This window comes from Engystomops pustulosus, chromosome 6, assembly GCF_040894005.1.
Source record: "Engystomops pustulosus chromosome 6, aEngPut4.maternal, whole genome shotgun sequence".
Taxonomy (NCBI): Eukaryota; Metazoa; Chordata; class Amphibia; order Anura; family Leptodactylidae; genus Engystomops; species Engystomops pustulosus.
In genome coordinates, this window is record NC_092416.1 from 62,660,463 (window position 1) to 62,682,399 (window position 21,937).

Below are 21,937 nucleotides of genomic sequence, written 5' to 3' on the forward strand. Positions count from 1 at the left end.
CACATGGCAAGGTGCACACCAAAAATAACATAAAATAAACCAGAGTTAGAAAGGAGGACCCTGAGGACTATGGGCTCAGGGGATATGTGAGAACATTCTTGTCTATGGAAAAAAAGTTCCAGAATTTGTGCCAGTCTTATTTAGAGTAAAGAAATGCCATAAGTGATTCCCTAATTTAGAAATAGATGAGAGACAAGACTAAAGCTAAAGAGGACAAGTAATTGGTCTATTTGAAGACAACTGTGATAATTTTAGACCAGATATATTGGTTATAATTGGCAATGGAGTCCTTACAGTTATTCATATAGCTATGGATAAAGTAGTAATAAGCTTTTGCTGTTTGCTATATTAATAGATATTCAGGATTTGATGACATAAACAAAGTGAATCCCAAAAAGATGTTTACCTATTTTTAAAGGTTAAAGGAGGCCCTTAAATATTATTAGAACATACTCCAAAGACTCGTTTTCTCAAAGCTTGGGTTACACTTTGAATTACTTTAAGATTCTCATTGTGTGACCAAAGATCACTATGTCACCATATGACACTTTCACCAATGTTAGCAAATGGAATTGCAATGTGATTCTGACTTCTAAAAAAAAAAAAAAAGATTACTGCTTGTCAGGACTTGGGACAATGGAAAATTTTGTAACAAAGACTCTGCCACCTTCCAAGTCCTAATACTAGTGTGTGTCTATTTGTGCTGTCTTATGTGTTGATTTGCTATCTCTGTACCCACACCATTCACAAGTTTGGCTCACTAACTAAAATATCAAAGTGCAAAACTTTGTAAAAAATTTTTGTAGAAACTTTTGGTGTAGTTTGATGAATTTGGTTTAAGTCCATGTTTACACAGACTATTAGTAGTTGTATCTGTGCCGTTTTGTTGTAGACTGCAAAGCAAATAAAATACACTCAACATGGAAACATAATTCAGCAGATCTGTAAAGTTGAAACAGGAGTAGAAACAAACATTTTTGGCTACATGATGCAATGCATATTTAATCCTATTGTTAAAGGAAATCTACCATAAAAATCCATCATGGTAAACTAGGGAAAATAATTTATAGATCCAGGAACTGTGACTGTGTAAGTCTTCTTATATTTGTTATCCATGGCCTTCTTCTTTCTAAAATCAACTATTTAAATTATGCTAATGAGCCAGAAGGGCTCTAGAATTGGTGCCCCTTTAACTGTGATTGACATTTTCAGGCTCTGCTTGCATCACAGCTGTATGTAGAAAAATCGGGTAAATCATGCCCATCCCTGTTGCACTTAAAGATCATAAAAAGATGTTAATCTAAGGATTGCTTCATCCATTTAGGATTATAAAGTTTTGTTACAGCTTTTTTCCTTAGCTCTATTGGAATTTTGCATGTGAAAGACTCCCTTTAATCAAAAGACAAAATTATGTTTCACATAAGTAGGCACTGTTTAAATACAACCGTTTCTTCCATTTGTATGCCTCGTAGAAATGTAATGTAGGAATGGGTTAAATTTATAAGGCAACACTGATGCATTTCTATTTGACTAAATTATTGCATTAAGAATCATGTAAAACGCATTGCACTATAATTATGAGACATGAAATACATAACTGGAATCACTATCGCCCACACTTATCCTCCTGCTCCGGGCTGCACTCTTTACAATTTAATTTCATATATGTTATTACTGAAACGTCAAACACTGTGATTAACTGAGTACATAGTCTACTTACTTCCCATCCTAAATTATTCTCTTTTATTGTGGTCTTCTGTATCATGATATAAGGTCCTAATCTTTCCCCAATTTCAATCTTCTTCTTGGCCCAAATCCCAAGACCAGCTCCTGGTATGGAGGATTCTCTAAGTTCAAAGTCAGGTGGGATTGGAATGTCATCAGGGATGTAGACAGGGGCTTCATAGGGTGATCCCTCTTTTGGGGTAAAGTCTTCACTGGTTGGGAATGGTGAAGGAGGTCCTACAGGAATGGGTGACATAATACTGTCTTCTGTCTCCTCTTCTGCACTGTCACCTCCAAGGAGATCCGGATCGGGCTCATACATATTATTTACAATGTCACTGTCACCTAAAGAGAAAAAAATGAGATGCAGTTTACAAAGAAGATCCAGGAAGCTAATAGAAGACATTCAAAAAATGGTAGTAACACTTGAAGGGAGCTTGGTATTGGTCAAAGACATTGGATCTATTCCATATTAGGACATAGTAAAAGAGACCTATTCATATGATTGGCCAAGGAATGAACTGACTACATTAGTAGCTTCTCTGCAGCAAGAGTGAAGTGAAGCTAGCACAGGCTAATGTTTGGTGCCCACAATTTTGGCAAACATAACTGGTCCTTCAAACCAACAGACACTACAAATTTGTGCAACATCCAAATTCATTGACTTCAGTTAAAACTTTATAAACATCAGTTTCATGAGCAAGGAACTGAATATTTGCTATGTTTCCCCCAAAGAAGACAGATGATCTATGCTTTAGAATATGTTATCAATTTCAGAATCATGGGAATCCAACTCCTGCCTCTCAGCGGCCAACACTGCACATCAATAATTGCCAGACACAGCTATGTGATGTACTGAAGCTCCAACTCACACTGTCATTGAATAAATGGAAAGGCGTTTGATCCCCTCTAACGCAATATGAATAACCTATGCTGTGTTAAAAATCCCAGAAAACCTCCAAATAAATATAAAACCAGTACACACAAAATTGGTAATGCTCAATGACAGATTTTGTAAATAATAATATAGATGACTAAGAACTGTGTTATTTTCTGTGCACCCCCAGAATCCACCGATGTGCTTTCTTAATAAATAAGAATTACTTTCACATTATTTTGCTACAAATTTGCCATCCATCCCCCTATCTATAACAGCCACAACATGGCTGCTTTCGAAGACTATTATTAACGATTATTTAATTTGTAAAAAATGCAATAAAAGTGAATTACAAGCCGACAAACAAAAGGATAACACAATGAACTGTAATAATGAGGTACATTATTCCCTGAAAGAACAGCACGTTGGAAGACTGAAGCCTGATTGTGTATTTGAGTTGTAAATTCCATGGTAACCTGAACATGTTCTTTCAATTAGGAAATCAGTCTGATTATGTTAGCAAGGTTGAAATTATTACACGTGAATGGCGATATTTTACTTAATGTTTAGGAAGTAATGAGAACTGAAATTCAGAGTCAGGGAGCTAGTTATTACCATGTCCGTTCCCCACATATCTGAGGGACTTGTGATTTGATGGTAGTAGGATGGGCACAATTAGTTTTTGATGCTGTTTTAGCCACCGCTGTACTCGGTCTGTAGGTGTGAAATGGTCCGAGGGAGGGCTGTGCCAACTCAAAAGAAGACAGACATCTTTAAGGCCACACTGCATGACCTAAACAAGGGAACGTGATCCTTTGTTTTTGGCCTACCTGTCATTAGTGGGTGAGTGCTCTTCACACAACGGTTACAATAGAAAATGACCACCCAAGCCACAAAAATGGATGTCGAGTGCAATCACCGGACATGGGCATGAGGCAATAGTAAGCAAGGGAGTCTATACTACTGACAAAAAACAATGGGGGTGGGGGAGTTAGCCTACTTACAAAAAAAAACATTAGTGGGCATAAGGCCTAAGAAAGATGACACTACACTTGCATAAAGGGCACTTACTTAAAGGGCAATAAAGTGCTGAAACCATAATCTTGTTTCGTATTTTAGTCAACCTAACAAACCAAAGTGTATCCTTGTAGGGTCTGAGGTAATAATACTTTTGGCTTATAATTAGAGGTTGGTTATGACCAGGCACCAGAAATTGGTGACCAAATTGTTCTCGTAAAAGTTGCCTCAACTTGCAACTTGTAGTTTTTAGGCTACATTCACACAAATGTATGGGGGACGTATATAGGGCCGACGTATATATGGCGTATACATGTCCCCCATACACTTCTATGGCCTCACCATGCCGCACGGGAACGGTACAGTGCAGCACACTTGAGGCACGTACAGTAGATATAAGATATCTTTCTATGTAATACGGTGACATGCGCTGTGTATTCCTATGGAGAGGGGCGGGGGTGAGCAGCACTCATCCCCTGCTCCTCTCCCCGGCGCCGATGTATGCTCTCCGTACCATGGTACGATGGGCACACATTGTGTGAATGTAGCCTTACACATCACACTGTTTGAATCAATAGATCTGAATACTTCCCCTTTAATGGTTCAGGAACCAGGAAGAAAATTTGTAAGTAAATATAATGATATTGTATTAGCTTTAACAAAGGAAATCGTCTATAAAATTAACTTAGTGACAGTCTTCCACTGTGCCGCTGGGGATAAAGCTACTGGATATCAAAATTGCCACAAAACTACAAAATAAATATCACACCATACCATAAGGGCAAGTCCATATATACTTTAATGGTATTACCCCCATTCTTACACACTATAAAGTTCTATTAAAAATCACCATCCTTTGCCTACAATTTTATACACAATGACATCTCAATGACTCCACCCCTATAGACTATTAACTTCTACCCTTTTATATACATTGATCATTATATACTATTTCCTGCTTCTGAGGTCGCCCCCTGCAGCTGGATGCCTTAGGCACAGGACTACTGATGCTCTACTTTGAGTGTCTCCTGCCAAGAAATGCATATCATTTAAAAACTTGGAAAAATGGGGTAGGTATCCGCTGATTTCAATGTACATAGATGCACTTACTGGGGATCTCTAAGCTTGATAAAAATTCTGCTATTATGTAATGAATCAGAAATTTGATACATTTTGTATAAATCAGACCAGTTGCAATGAGGGATATGGCAGCATGTGAATGCATTGCTGGTACTCCTGCAGCTGGGGTGTACATTCTGCAGCCATGTACAATATGTACAAGTATCACCACATTCTGCAATTCAAGCACAGGCCTACAATCACTGCTAACCAGACTTCAATTATAGCGCGAGTGTTTCTAATCACTCTTTCATAACTTGTTGTGAGGCTTTGCCAAGAACATGGCTTTTTATGAGTTTGAAAATCCTTCGTGCACAATAGCATGTTATTTTCTTGCGTTATAAACCTGAAATTCCTGACTTTGGTTAAGCAGCGGTTTCAGAGTAAGGGATATGGGTTAATGACTGTACTAATGACTGCTCGGCTGCCTTTCAGGGGAAAAAAAGCTATTAAAGAAAAGTTTTGTCACAGTGTAGGAGTTAAAAGCTGTGTGTTATACTATATAAATATAACAGCCATACAGAAACAGGCAAAGACTAATTCAATCAGCAGAGAATATGGAGAAAGATAGATAGATAGATAGATAGATAGATAGATAGATAGATAGATAGATAGATAGATAGATAGATAGATACATAGATACATAGATACATAGATAGATACATAGATAGATACATAGATAAGTAAAGTTCAAGTCAGCACAATCATAGAAAACTCATTAAAAGGCGGGGTGCAGAACCCCACAGGTCCTGGCTTGATCCTCTTGTAAATAAGAAAGATAAAAAGCGAGCAGCACTCCATGGTTCCAGATTCAAAAAGAAAGGTGAACTTTATTGACAAGTGGTGACGTTTCGGTGTGCAACACCTTCATCAAGCCAGCTTCATCAAGCGCTACCCACTCTTTATCTTTGATAGATAGATAGATAGATAGATAGATAGATAGATAGATAGATAGATAGATAGATAGATATACATTAATCAAGTTCACAGCTGCACCACTTTAAGAAGCTTAGTTTGGGTGCTCGCCCTTCTCAGTGGTTTGACTCTCCACCTCTTCATGCACAAAAGTAAAAAATAGGCTGCACACCACAATATAAAAAAGAGTGGGTACTTTATTCACCCAAGTGCCTAGATAGATAGATAGATAGATAGATAGATAGATAGATAGATAGATAGATAGATAGATAGATAGATAGATAGGTAGGTAGGTAGGTAGATAGATAGATAGATAGATAGATAGATAGATAGATAGGTAGGTAGGTAGGTAGGTAGGTAGGTAGATAGATAGATAGATAGGTAGGTAGGTAGGTAGGTAGGTAGGTAGGTAGATAGATAGATAGATAGATAGATAGATAGATAGATAGATAGATAGGTAGGTAGGTAGGTAGGTAGGTAGATAGATAGATAGATAGATAGATAGATAGATAGATAGATAAAGGGAAAAAAGGCAGCACACCAGATTGTAGTAAAAAAAATACCTTAGTGGATTTATTCCATGTGAAAGATCTATTTTGTAGATAAATAGATAGATAGATGTTGATAGATAGATAGATAGATAGATGATGATAGATAGATAGATAGATAGATAGATAGATAGATAGATAGATAATAGATAGATAGATAGATAGATAGATAGATAGATAGATAGATAGAATAGATAGACTGATAGATGATAGATAGATGATAGATAGATAGATAGATAGATAGATAGATAGATAGATAGATAGATAGATAATAGATAGATAGATAGATAGATAGATAGATAGATAGATAGATAGATTGATAGATAGATAGAAATGGTAGGAAAATCCAAACAGCACACTCAATGTAGTGTTCAGGTGGGTGCAGGCATCTCAGGACTGGGCCTCAAGTCCTCTGGTAATAGATACAAGAAAATGAGCAGCACTCCGGTTGTAGTGGTAAACCAAAATGTAGTCTTCTTTATTCCATAATAAGTGACAATATCAACATTTATGTGGCTGTCCCCAGCAGCTCTATGCCCAGTGCAGGTGGTAAATAAATATTATTAAGGTAGCTAGAGAAATATCTAAAAATATAAATATAAAAATAAATAGATAAAAAGAAAGAAAAAGAAAAAAAAGAATGAAAATATACTAAATGCTAAATATACTATAATACTAAATATTCTCAATTAATGAAAACCAGAGCCTTATAATCTAGGGATATGCCTACTGTGGTGGTCCACCTAGAGTCTGTAGTTTAATAGAGTCATAAGCAATGTAATCCATACAAATATGAAAGCAGCACAGAATGTATAATAGAACATTCACAGAGGAAAAACTGCAGTCTTGTTATTTGGAGTTTAAACAAACCAAAAACATGGTTGATTTGCATGTCTCCCTGGTAATGAGGAATGGTCTGCTGTAGTGGAGGTGATTGTGATTCCGCAGGCATTCCTGCTCAACATTCTGGGATGGAAGGAAAGCAGCTCTCCGACAATGCCAGTGACTGAGGCAGCGAGGAAACATAATTGTCTGTTTTTTTCTTTGCAATGCATAAGGCAGCAGGACTGCACTCTCACTGAACAGTAGTTTCCACTAGAAAAACAGGCTAAACAACTGCTCCATTGTGGGCCAAAAGTGAAATCGAATGAACTCCCATGGTGCATATTAATGATTGACCCCTGATGTAATCCAAGACAGGATAACACCCAGCAAAAATTACAGTTTTTGCTTCCACAAAAGACATTTTTTTTTCTTTGCCAAGTTGGAAAGAGGAGCTATCCAGGGAGACGGACGCAGCAGCCTGTTTAGTTAATGCTACACCCAGTGGCTCAGATCTTATAAAACAGCCATTCTCTTAAGGAATACCTTGATTTATCAGGATCTAGATGGCCAGACATGTACTGCATGGGGATGTGTTACTTGGCAAAGAACAAGTCAAACCGCTTACTTTCATGGTGCTTGGATAGAAGGGCTGTTCTGGAATACCAGGTGCGGGATTCCACAAAGTTAGACATTATTTTTTTTAATTAAAGAGGACTTCTCCACTCTGTTGGCATCTCTGTGTAATGTGAATTCCTTATAAATAACAATTTTAGAGCATGTTTTGTTTTTTGGGAGTTCTTTTCATGTGTTCACACTCCTGCAATTTTATGAATAAATTACCAACTGATTGTGGTGGAAACCAAAACACTCATATACTCAGTCCAAGTTGAGCCACTATTTTGCTTATGTATGGATACAACCCTTTGTTAAAGTTAATGGTAACACCCAGCAGTCAATACATACATTCAAAGAGAAATAACAGAGGAGCAAGCGAAAGAACGCAAGGTCCTTCAAGCAGCACTATTTGTTGGCAGAATAATGTAGAGAAAAGGACTTTGATCTCCAACAAACCATTATTATTTCTGTTAAATATGCTGTTACCAAGATATTCCCATTACAAACCATATGCTAATCAGCAGTTATGATAATAGCACAGCTATTCCCTGCCTAAATCATTTCCCTCTTCTTCCAGTATAACCCAATCATACTCACAAGACAATTCTTCTACTTATCTGATGGAGAGGGGATTGGTCCAGCAGTGACATGACCTGGGTGTACTAACTGCCTCGTTAGCATACAGATTAAAATGGGAAATTCTTAGAAATGACACAATGGACACAAAAAATAAATAGATTTTTGAAATCCTAATGCCTTTCTTTACAACATTTTCCACACAGATTATAATGCCCTAGGTGGTGGTAGACTCCACTTAAATTACTCTACTACGAACTTTACCCACCATGTAGACTTTTTAAATAGTTGGGGATGGGAATACTGCAAAACATATACACTTTGTTAAAGGACCTTTGGAAGATGGGGCTTCGCAAATGCTACACAATAAATACCTGTATAAATAATGAATATAATGAAGCAGAAATACATTTTTTTGTCTCACCCACCTCCATGCAAAAAATGAACCCTTGCACAGCTCTGTATGCCAAAGTATTAATAAGTGATTAGCATCAGAAGATGGAGAAATTAATTATAAATTTTTTATAATGTAATAAAACACTATAAAACATATACAATTTGGTATACCTGTGATTATACTGACCCAAAGACTAAAGGAGCAGACAGTGAAATCCGTAAAGACTGAGCCCACAAGAAAATGGCACAAATGCATTTTTTTCACCAAATAAACTGCATTTGGAGTTTTTGCCACTTCCAAGCACACACCATGGAAAAATAAATACCGTCACTACGAAGTACAATTCTTTATGCAGAAAACAAGTCCTCACACAGCTCTTTACACAGAAAAACAAAAATTGGCAACACAAATACCAAAAAGAGCCAAATCATTAAGGGGTTAAAGCAGGCCTCATTTCTCAGTGGATCGTTTTCAGAAATGATCTGTATAGGTTACCCTGAATACACATATATCTTCATAAGTTTAAGCAGGAAAATCTAAAACAACATTTTCCACATATGGTGATAAAACTTTGTGCAAGGGAACAGCCACATTTGGGTTTTCAGGGCAGAATATTATTGCACAGTCAATTTTGTGGAGCATGCCTTAAGTGCTTCTGGTCAGAGTCTGCTTTTCTTTTCCTAGAGTTGTGGGATGTAAACTGTTGTCTAAAGCAATTACTGTATTAAAAGACTACAAAATGTAACTGTTCCTGAAATGTAATGAAAATACTGATGGAGCACAACCTCTGTTACCCTGGGTATCTATTACAGCCACATGGTTTTTATTTTGCAGGCAGAGGGCATGGGGTTTTTTTATGTTTATAGTCTTGGTCAGCATTGTGCATCAAGTAGGTGGCAAAAGTAAAGTTTACAACTAAGGTAGAAAGTTTTTGAAAGTAAAAAAAAAGAACACATAGGATATATAAAAATATAATAGTACACATAGATCAGGAGGACACATGTAACGTGTAATTTAAATCTAATACATCAGAATCTATGGGTGGGCTTACTCTTCAACTCTAGGGCAGCACTTATACTGAGGACCTAAAGTGACTATAAAAAACCCTGGTGACTGCAGTAAGTATATGCAACATATAAAATACTACGGGGGAGACTTAACCTTTTTCATTTTAGTTTTTCAGTCTAGTTTCTGTTTTGGCTTTTTTCTGAGTCTACGGTAATTTGTCCAAGTGTTTTTTTCTTTGTGTTAATAAGGGCTTTTGCTTGTTAGGATAACATGCTTGTCTTTTATTTTGTCAATTATATATATTTTTTAAATCACTAATTTTTGCATTTTTTAAAAAAATCTCAGATAGACGATATGACTAACATGCATAAAAACGTTGGAAAATGGACAAAGTGAGTTCTTGCTGGACTGGTGCACAATGAGTTGATGTGCCAATACTTTCTAATTTAACATATTAGATAAAAACTGAGATAGATCTCCCCCTATGTGTATAACATGTCCTTAAACAGAAAGAAGAATGAAATAAAGCATGGATCAGGCATGCTAAAGTTCAACATGCCCTATCCTTTTAAATTATTTTATTTATAAAGCGCACACAGAGCAGTCCCAGTCCCACATGGAGCTCACAATCTAATCAACCTACCAGTATGTTTTGGAGAGTGGGAGGAAATCGGAGGAAACCCACGCAATCATGGAGAGAACATACAAACTCTGTGCAGATGTTGACCTGGATGGGACTTGAACACAGGACCCCAGCACAGCTAACCACTGAGCCACCGTGCTGATAAGAGATAAGCTACAGTCGGAAGATTCTCCTGATGACTTGCAGTATGAACCATAACCATAAACAAAAAGTTTTATGGTCCACTTAATCCTCTTTCAGAGGACAAAACTGTGTATCCATATTTTCTTTTTAAGGAGATTTTACGCCACCCAATGGCCCCTTTCAAATTACAATAAAATGTTTGATCTGAAACTTAAATCTTATGAGTATAATTGGCTTTAGAATATGGAATATCAACAAATATCAACATACAGTGATTGAATAAACCCCATTGGTGCTTTATACACATAAACCCAAATTATTAAAATTCTATCCTCACTTATGTAAGGCAATGGGGGTCATTTACTAAGGGTCCAATTCGCGCATTTTCGTCGGGTTTCCTGTATTTTTCCGATTTGCGCCATTTTTCCCTGAATTGCCCCGGGATTTTGGCGCACATGATCGGATTGTGGCGCATTGGCGCAGGCTTTCACGTGACAGAAATGTTTTTTTTAAAAAATGTGTCGCTTGACACGCGCTTACCCGCACCAGGAATAGGTTAGTGAACTCCTGTGAACTCCAACGGACTTCATCGCAGCAGTGACACCTGGTGGACATCGGGCGCACTACCTTAGTGAATCGCTGGAAGTCCCGAATCCTCGACTGACTGCTGGACGCGACAGGACCGGGTAAGTAAATGTGCCCCAACGAATATCATCAGCCTATGTCACTGGCTACCTTTCTATTTGATTACACTCTGCTAAATCACAAATCTGCCCACCCAAACCCATAAGAGATATATAGATAGATCAAACAGCTTATTTTTTTGAAAGCTGAAAATGAACAATTGCCTTAAAAGTCTCCTAGAGTTCAAATGCTTTTTTTATTTTAAAAAAAAGGAGTTACTAAATCTTTACATTCACCTAAATAGCATCCTTTAGAAGAGCAAGTGCTAGGGTATAATTTCTAGGGGGTTTAAAAGACTAACAACCAAGTGGTAAAGGTGAAATTAAAGATATTCTTTAATTAAGGGATTTCTCCTTGTGAAATCGGTAATGCAGCCTGTAACGATAATTTGGAGTATTCCTCGGAATGCATTTTCCAGAGTACAGTAAAACCAGCAGGGAGGGTTTCCAAATAACTCAGCATTAAATACCAGTGTTAGATTTCCTGTAAACGACAAGTCAGCCAGGCAGCTAAAATATTTTTTTCACAGAAGAGCCTACTACAATTCAGGACTGTGAGAAAGACAGAGGTTTCGATTCAAGTATCTCTCTATAAAATCTTAAGGATGGGCTCCCTATTCTGCGCCAGATATAGCAAGATTTGGGCTTTGTTCCATTATTCTAATTTATTAAAATGAAACTCTAATTTTTGCATTATTTGTAAAAAGGTCTTCATTAACAATAAGCTGATCACAAAGTTGTCAAAGGATTCACTGAGACACCAGGGGTACATTTGCCAATGGACAGGCACCTGCTGGATCTACCAAGAGGGCCCTGTCTCCTGATAAATCTGCTGGATGGCAGCACTCCGCCGTCAGGGCATTTCTATGCCAGGTCTGACCTATGAATGGTCACAGGCTATAAGCAGTGCCCAGGTTCATAGCAGGAATGCCCACTGAGCCTCCAGCCATCCACCCCTTCACAGAAATCCATGCCCACATGGCATGGAGGTGGTATAAAAGGGGAAAGAGGGGCAAATTATAGCCATGAGCCCGGCACAGAAGCTCTGATAAATCCCCCCAAATCTTTAGCACATACCCAGGTGGGAGTCCACTCACTTATCACAACAATTGGGGTCTCAGTACCCCACATCTCCGTGAAAGAGATCATAAATATCTTTATATCATACATCCAACTCTACGGGATTCTTGAAAAATACATTTTGACAATGTTCAGAAAATGTAGGGCAGCGGACACCCATTCTGACAGGGTGGTTTAGGACCACCATGCTTGAAAACTGAGGGATTTCTAGCAGTGAGACAACCTGCTCATGCTTATACAATACAATTGGATTCTACATGGATCATACATGCATGTATCTTTTTTTTAATCTTATATTAAATTGGTTCTTAGTTAGTAAGTTGATTGACTTTTTAACGTCCTGGAGCATTAGCCTGGTGGTATGGTGCCTAAAGGGTTAACCACATGTGAAAAGGCTCTTTAATGAGTCAATGTAACACGGGTCTGGATGCAAACTTATGTATGTTTCAGGAAGGAAAAGATCTAGGGGGCAAAGCCATTATGTACTTCTAGAATGGCTCAAAAACTTTTACAGACCTGACGTGACACATGTGACCCGCCTTTCCCCCGTCACCTCACCCCATCCCACCCCGACTCTGCCTGCATGACTGGACAGACGCAGAAGATAAGTAGCATATTCCCTTTCCCTGCATAAGCTAGTAGTGAATTTCATTATCATTCAGTTGAGTGCATATCCCCCCAGGGCGGCAAACAGGAGTGCTGACGTTTATTAACACAGCAGATTAATAGCACTGGGAAAAGACATTTTCACAAACATGATGAATATTAATAATAATCAATAACAACTTATATGTCCTAAATTGAGCTGCAGACATTACCCTGGGGGATGGAGGGAAAAATCTGCAAGTGATGAAAAGGTGTTACTAATAGAGTGAGGGAGGCAAGAAATATTCACATGTCAGCGCTGCATTTTGGACGTTTGGTAAGGTTGTGTTTTTAGCCTTACTTGTAGCGATTAGATACATAGGACATAGATAGAATATATATACATAGGTTACTATGATAGAAGATAGATAGGAAATAAAAAAAACTAAACAAAAGTGCATTTACCAATAAACAAGGTTAAACCTCAAAGGGACTCCTCTAATAACACACATACAAGGGTAGCAGTAGTGTAGCTCAATAATTTTGTAAAATGTGGACATCCGATATGATGTAACTTCTACTATAGCTATTTTAAAATGCATTGAAACCCTTTGGGAATAGATATGAGCAAATCATTTGAGATTCGATTTTCTGAAGCTTTGCTGCATTTTTTCAAGATTTGATTTGGCTCTGAATCTTTTTGGTCCCAACCAATGGTGTTTTGATTGTTCTAGAGATTGGTCAATAATTTTGGTAGTTTATTGCTCCCTGCTCTGTCACTTCTTTCTAAGGACACCAATGCAGTAGAAGAAATAACAAGAAATTTGGATTTGGATCATGGTAGATTCTCTCCAGGTTCCCTGGGACTGGAAGAATTGCCAGGCCCAGGGCAGGGGCTCAAATTATAATACATCTCAGTCCACACCTTCTATAGTCCTAGGAAGCGTCACTTTTAAAATACCCCCGAACACAGCATGTTCCTGGTTGAGTTCTGTCTGATGAACCGTGTGCCTGAGTGACATACTGGGTGCCCACAGAGCTCTCTGTATCACCTCTGGCACCCATGTCATAGGTTCACCACCACTGCTATAGGGTGTGGAATGGGCATCCAGGTCCCGCTGCTTAGGGAACCAAAGTTTTCTCTGTCAAACAAGTACTGTATAAAGCACACAATACTGAATTGTGCTGGTGTCTTGTACTGGTGTGCTTTTAGGCCCCTCCTACTCCAGGACTGGGTAGTAACATTTACCCATGCACCACTTATACCTATGTACACACAGTATATGCAGTTATTGTATTGATCAAAAGCCTTTGTAGAGACAACGTTCATCATTACCCAATGAAATATAAGTCCAATGCACAGTCAAAAGAGTAGAACTTCTATAACACTACTTTATTTCTTATACGGGTCTGTATTGAATATATAAAGCGGGGTCAACGTCTGACCTCATGGAGGCACCACCACCCTCTTTCTCAATGACTATGCCATAGAAAGTGCACAATCAATGAGTAAGCAAGCCCCAGCTTCCCCCGAACACCACTGGCTTGTATCCCACAGAGCCTCATAGATGGTGCTAACACTCAGTTTTCAAAGTGTGATATGAGGTGTTGTAAACACCACCTGGCTCTATTTAAAGGAAATCTTGTATACTGAATGGAATTATTTATATCTAAAATTCACATGGGAGCTGAGTATTTGTATTTCAGAGCTGCCGCATCCCTCCTATTTCCTCGCTGCTCGCACACGGCCTGGGGCCAGGCTGGTGAAATGACTTGTGATGGCACTGTAATTTTTATCAAGCCTTGTTTCTGCTAAAAAGCCTCTTTGTTTCACAGAAATGTGATTTGGTCTTTTCTTCCTCTCCCTATCCCTTAATATACCACTTCCACTTGCCCTGGAGGAATGAAAGGTATTCCAGGGAATAGTTCAAATCCTAGCGCTTTTTAAGCTCTAAATCACAACAGTAGTTACCTCTTTGTAGCCGGAGAACTCGGCGGAGGGGCGCATGAAATGTATTTTTATGCTTTATATTCCCTTTCCTGTGTCAATATTTAAGTAGAAATATAGAAGGATATGATGTATATGATACACTCGCTGATAATAAAATAATGACCTTTAGCTGGAAGTCAATTTTAGTTTAGCATTTTGTAACTTTTTTATTTATATGGAAATGAAAAAAATATTAAGATAACACATTTTTTTCTCAGCTGTGTACTTTACTATTTTATAGAGCACGATTAGTTTGTAGTCGATTATTTAGCCTAAGGTTTGAATCAGCTTATATTTTTGTTATAAAGTGGTTTATTAATTACCATAACTTTGAATACAGACTGTAATATGGGCGATAGCAGGGCACAGTAAGACTGCCATGGGTCCTGGGCTGTATGAACATTGTAGCCCCTACAAGTCTGGAATAACTTCCTACATATGGTACTAGAAGCAAGCTTCTTGAGGAATGGAGGATGTGCCCCTTCTGCCTGCTTTCAAACTGCGGCCTTAGGACCTTTGGGGAACCATCAAAGGTCCTGAAAAGGCTCTTGTGTATATGTGTGTTGAAAACAGGAACAGATGTATTATCATGGGTGTCGGTCCTTATCAGTAAATAATTTGGTGGGTGGTCTGGGTGGCCATAGGCCCCCTACAAGGTTTGGGCCCCGGGCTACTATCCAAGCGGCCTATATTATAATCGACTACTGGATGATTAATTGTTGTTTTGGTACATAGAAAATTTATTTATATGGGTATAAATCTTCTGTAAGGTCCAGTTCACATCTCCATTGGGGGCTCCTAATCCACTCTTTTGCTATATAAGAACATAATGGCCACGTAAGGTAAGAACGTAAGGTAGAGCATCTTCTTTCATGCTTCCGTTGTATAATGCAGAGACAATTATGCAATGCTATTTCTTCTGCTATAAATTACATTAGTGCATGGCAAAAGTTGCTAAGCCCAGGTGTGAACTGAGGCTTATCTGGGAGAAATCTGTTCTTTTCACACTCGTGTCGGGGCTTCCATATCTTTCTCCATTTTCAGAGAGTGAAACAGAAACTAAATACACATAAGTAAAAGGCAGATCTTCCATTTACCTTCCTTTCCCCATTGACTTCACTGGAAGGAAGTTTCTGTTATTCAAAGAAAAAAAAAGACACAGGTTACACAGGCTGGTTGCACACTAACATGTTGGGCCCTTGGAAAAAGACCTGCGTGCTGGTCAGATCCCGTGGCCGAACAGCTATGATGCAAGGACTCCTGCACTGGGTTTGGTCCGTGGGATAAAACCAGATCCATTTCCAAGGGCCAAACACTTTTGTCTGCAGCCAGCCTCAGTAAGTGCTCAACTTCCCTGCAGCACCTCCTCAGGGGAAATCAGGTATTACACATCTGTAATAGACATAAATGTGTTATATTTGTAATACACATACAAGTATTGGGTACAGGAAACCCTCAGAGGGCATAGTTACACATCCATATGTAACAGGCAATAAGTGTTCATATTCTGACACACATCCATTGATTTACATTTGTCTGTTAAGATGCCTTGTCTTTTTAGAAGATCTGTGGATCAGTGAAAAAAAAACACAAAGGAATACTGTTATATAAAGCTTACAAATGCTATTTGTGTGGTATCCATGATTTTCATGGACTCATCATGCATAGTATAGGGGGTTCATTGTCACTGGTATAGAAAACAAACCACAGACAACACACATCTATTATAAACGGATAGGTGGTTAGGCCTTAGCTGGGGAACTTCTTCTATTAGAGAGTTTTTTATGAAATTACTTAAAGAAAGTAGCAAAATTGTCATTTGCGTTGCAACTTTGCTAGCAAAATACAATGTGCACCACTACTGGTAGTGAAGTAGTGCGACAATGTGAATATCTAACCCAAGCCTAAGTGTGATCGTCCTGGAGCCTTTATTCATACAGTTGTGGTTAAAACCAGGAATAGACCTTTCTGCTGGATTGCCATTGTATTTTGTTATCTGACCCTGCTTACTCTTATTCTGTACATAGCCTGCCTTCTAAAATTATAGCAAAAAAATGAAAAAGAAAAAGTTGACTTCTTCCCACATTTGTACTGCCGCACAGGAAGCAGGAATAGACCCAGCTATTAATTGGCTGGAAAAGTAAGGAAATAAATAATTGTTCTGTTTGTCGTCAACAATGATTGAACCTTTTCTAAATATTTTCCCACATAAATTAAAGGATTAGTGCCATGCTTCACATGTAGCAAAACAAATATGAGTAAGACAATGGTGGCTAACTATATATTATCCCCATACTCCTAGCACTCGGCAATCACAATCCAGATCACAGAGTACACTAGAGATTAACAACCAAATGATACAGATTACCAAGAAAGTCATATTGATAGAGCGTGACATTTAGAGGTCCTGTCAGCTTTAAGGTACGCCAGTCAGGCCCTCCTATCAGGCACTTCATATACCGCACTACTTGGGTACAATATGTGACTAATGAAAATTGTTCACCTTAGACATGTATGCAATGCAATGAATTAGTAAGTAAATACATTGCACATGTAATAACTGCAATCAGTAGTAACCCCTGTGTAGGCTGGATATGTTCTGCACCTAAGTCTAGCAGAACACCAGCATGGTGCAGGCCTAGAGGTAATTAGGCTCATCATCTCATCTTTATATAGTTTAGAAAGTACAACTTTATTTTCTGTACAGGTACACATTTCAATGCTGATGCTTACCGAAGCCTGTAATGTAGCCAGCTTCTCATATAGGTCGTTATAAGTAAGGTTTCCCATACATGAACTTGTCCAAAATCGGACATGAAAAACACACAATAACTTCGGCCAATACTCTTGAGCCTAGCATCTGTTTTTCACAGATCCTCATACACTATAATCTACGAGTGATCCATGAGAACAATACCAACTAACGGATGAGTGGCGCATTCTGTTGAACTAACACCCATGGACACATGCATTCATGGATCCATTAAAAGTATAGCATTTAGTGAAAATAAGGTTCTCTCTATCGTGTGCATCGGCCCTAAATCTAGGGCTAGTCAGTGGCATAACATGTCACACAGCCAAACTTATTACGTTGCCCTGCAACATTGCATCTAGTAACTTTCTAAGCAGGCGCATTATGCGGTGTGACATCCCGCAACCACAATGCAATTATTTAAAAATATACATAAATATTTTCCTCCATGTGACTTGTGTGCAATTGGTCACTTAACTTGTAAGCCTAACCTTAAAGGAGTTTGCCCATTAAAGAAAGTTCTCAAATTATAATCCCCGTATGATGTTTACACAATAATGATTACTTTAACCCCTTACTTTACTAATTTTCCCAGGTTTATTGCTGTTTTAGCTCCTATCACTCAGTGATTGTCAGTGTAAAATTCCAGAGTGTAGGCGGGGACTCTCTAACCAGACACTTCATTAATCCTCTGTGCTATGAAATGCTGTGTGTTGACAATGTGCTTAGATTATCAGGGTACAGGTTTATCTACACTTTCATTTAACTTCTGAACTTTCTACTAGTATCTGACACATACAAAAAGAGAGATGAGACAGATCAGAGATGAGAGATGATGAGGTCCATGAGATGGATATAACGCACTCTGCTAGCTCACCTATAACAGACACTGTCAACTATACTATACTATATCTCAGTTATAACACACACTATAAGCTCTGCTATATCTCCTTTCCCTCCTATAAAGATCATTTGTTATCTGTAGCTAGTAAAGTACGTCTCTGCATGCTGCTTGCTTGCAGGAAGTGCCTGTGTCTGAGCTCAAGGGAGGGGCAGGAGGCAGAGACCACAATGCATTATGCGGACAGGAGAAGCTATTCATGAGAAGAATCTTCCCTGCCTGAAAATAGAAAACTTATAGTTGGATCCCGGGCCAACCAAAATTGTGTACACCAGGACTCATAGAAACAGGTTGGACTTATACCTGTGAAATACTGCATTTTTTGTTAATAACGGTGAATTAGAGAATTTGTTATTTTGTTAACTGGAGTATATTTAAGAGTCTTGTCTTCGTTGGAATACCCCGTTAAAGTAAAAAAAGAATAGTGGCTGTCAGGTCATAACAACCTACGGTCCACAACATGGCCATACATTAGCTTCAGTGGAGGCAGCATGACACTATGGTCCTTGATTGTGGAACATGTCATGTTGTCAAAGTTGCCACATAGCAATGCTTGAGAAAGGCTTTGGACGAAGCTGAAACGTTGTAGTTTGGGAATAAAAACCACCAGAACTTATTTTACTAACTTGGAGTGCCTCCCACATTTTGCTTTTTATTATTGGTGGACGTGGCCGGTCCTGGAGTGCGGGCACCCAACCACTTGCCACAGTGCCACTAGAAATTTTTTTATATATATATATATATATATATGAGACGTAGTAAATGACAATAAGGTCTATTCTATACATGCTGCTCCTTTTCGTTTTTCACTCCTTTCTTGCTTTTGATTCCAAAATCAGAAAACCAGAATGTGGGAACACGGACTTAGAGCTTAGTCTGACAATGATCATTTCTTTTTATTTTGTCTTTTCACGCATGGAAAGAAAACAAACAAGGAAGGTAGAAAGTAAAGGAGACAAGGATGGGTTTGGGTCTCTTTGAAGGCATTTTCTCCAGGCTGCACTGTGTGACTGTAGATACTGTAAGACAAGAGGGAGACACATTCCCTCTAATAATTACAGCTTTGAAATGTCGGATAGAGCACGGTACATGTTTCCTGGTGAATAAGGACATATCGAGTGAAGCAACTCTATTCCACTTAAGATAAGCCCAGAACAATGTGACACACAGTTGCATTATGTTGCAAATTTAAAGAAATTCTTTGTAGGGAAAGTTGGGTTAATAGCCAGGAGAGGTACCTGGGGAATGGCTCTTTCATGTCTAATGTAACTGAATTCTGAACCCTTTGCACTGGGGGTCTGGCTGCAAACAAAGTCTGGAATGCTTATGAAGACCAGTCTGGTGGTGGGAGGGGGGCTTCAGGATCTACAATACTTAGGTAGGCACCTTGTTTTTCAGCACTGCAGGAACTACAAGTCCCAGCAGAATATGAAACTTTTTTATATGGTCTAGGACCACTTTAATATTTTACATCTCGATGAAGAAGAATCGCAAATGAGGTCACTTCCTAGCACTTCTCTGTGGCAAACTGATTGTATTCTTGGCTTAGCCAGGATTAGTTCTATAGTATCACATCTACCCGGGTGTCATTACTAACTGTCCTGTACCCCAAGTGTCAGTGTGTCACTGTCCTGTACCCCAAGTGTCAGTGTGTCACTGTCCTGTACCCCAAGTGTCAGTGTGTCACTGTCCTGTACCCCAAGTGTCAGTGTGTCACTGTCCCATATGCCAAGTGTCAATGTGTCATTATCCTCTACCGCAAGTGCTAGTGTTTCATAGTTCTGTACCCCAAGTGCCAATTCATTACTGTCATGTACCCCAAGTGTTAGTGTGTCATTGTCCTGTACCCCAATTGTCAGTGTGTGATTTTCCTGACATTTACAAGTTTCAATGTGTCATTATCCTGTACCCCAAGTGCTAGTGCATCATAGTTCTGTACCCCAAGTGTCAGTGTGTAATTGTTCTGTACCCCATCCGTCATTGTCATTGTACCCTAGGTTACAGTATACCATTGTCTGGTACCCTAGATGACAGCATTTCACTGTCCCGTACCCCAAGTGTCAGTGTATCATTGTCCTGTACTCTAGATCACATAGGGTTGGGACTAATTATGATCAGACCCATCAGTTTTCAGGCCCTGTGGTTAGTGGACATGGACCCAAATAACTGAGATCAGTGTTTGCACCGATCTTAAAGAGGGTCATCTCAATTAGCTTTCTCGTTGCCTCCTGTGACGTGATGAGAAGTGACAATGCTCAGGAAATTGCCACATGCAACACTGGCAAATACTTGCCATGGGCACCGATCATGGCTGTTACCGGTGGGGGCTGAGTGAACCAAACCCGGACTTCTGAATGAACCCACAATGTTCAGAACCCAACTGAACATTGCAGTTTGGACCCACTCACTCATCACTATTTGGGACATTAATTACTACAACTAAAAATGTCTTCATCTAAACCCACACCTTAACTCACAAAACTATAATCATGTCCCTTCATGTTCGGCAAAACCCTGCCTTTGCTGCAGACATTAACCCCATGTTCTGACAAGGTCCCTCCTGCAGTTATCTTGCTTCCATTTCCATCTCAGCCTTTGTCGCAGTCAATAGTCAGTATTGAAGATGTAAAATGACATCATTGAAACATTACCATTGTGAATGCAGAAGCCACAGAGTGAAGAGGGAAATTACAGGACACAAATGTCCCTGCTAAGCAAACAACAAAAGGTCACTGGTTCACATCTGGCTCAGTTTGGAGGAGAACAAATGCCATTAGCTTTTGGCAGCTAGTGGTGGCTTATTTGAAATGAGTTGGTGGTCTTCATCTAATCCCAGAGGAGATGCGCCTGGCCTCTTCATGCTTCCAGTGGGTAATAATTGTGCTCATAGTGAGATGAAGAAACTAAGATATCAGGAACATAATGGACAGGAAAATGAATTTGCCCTTTAATAGAGATTACAGTTTTGTAATAGAAAACAACATGATAATGTCACTAACACGTCCTCCTGAGCGCTCTTCCGAAAACTCCTGAATCTCGTCTTTAATCACCTGACATTTAGAGTCAGCCATCAGCGAATATCAGGATCAAACTTTTAGCTTTCCTTTTTCTTTAATTTTTGAGACTTTTATCGTGTTTGTGTTCATTTGTTTTTTTGCACCCTTCACAGTTCTCCATTGTCTAGTTTTCTGCAGTGTTCCCTGAGTTAACACCTCAATCCAGATGTGAAAGTTGCAACTTATTCAAAGAGTCACAAACTTTGGAGCAAATCTAAAGCTGACCCTGACCAGGCGCAGAAATTAGCTCAGAACTGATAACAACTTTTATTTTAAAAAGTCACAAATTTATTAGTGACCAAACGCCACACGTATCAGTAAGGAAAAGTTGCTAAAATACCTGTGACCAGCTGAAAAGAAATAAAAAGACAGACAAAGCCTTGATACATTTTCATACAATGGTCAGAGCTACAAGACCCCCAAAAAAGTTCTAATCTCCAAAACCCCAGTAGTACAGGAAAATATAACAGCTCTAATGTACATAATATTGTCTTCAGCAACA

At 38.8% G+C, this 21,937-nt stretch overlaps 1 protein-coding gene across 7 annotated transcripts in view; it reads right to left on the reverse strand.

Annotated features, from left to right (window-relative positions):
* The window catches only part of PRDM16 (PR/SET domain 16), a 397,365-nt gene that overhangs the window by 273,217 nt on the left and 102,211 nt on the right, over window positions 1-21,937 (reverse strand). For all 7 annotated transcript variants that reach the window (XM_072156321.1, XM_072156320.1, XM_072156319.1 and 4 more), the window contains exon 2: window positions 1,721-2,070. In XM_072156321.1, coding sequence (XP_072012422.1) covers window positions 1,721-2,070 — 350 coding nt within the window. The remainder of the gene's footprint in view (window positions 1-1,720; window positions 2,071-21,937) is intronic.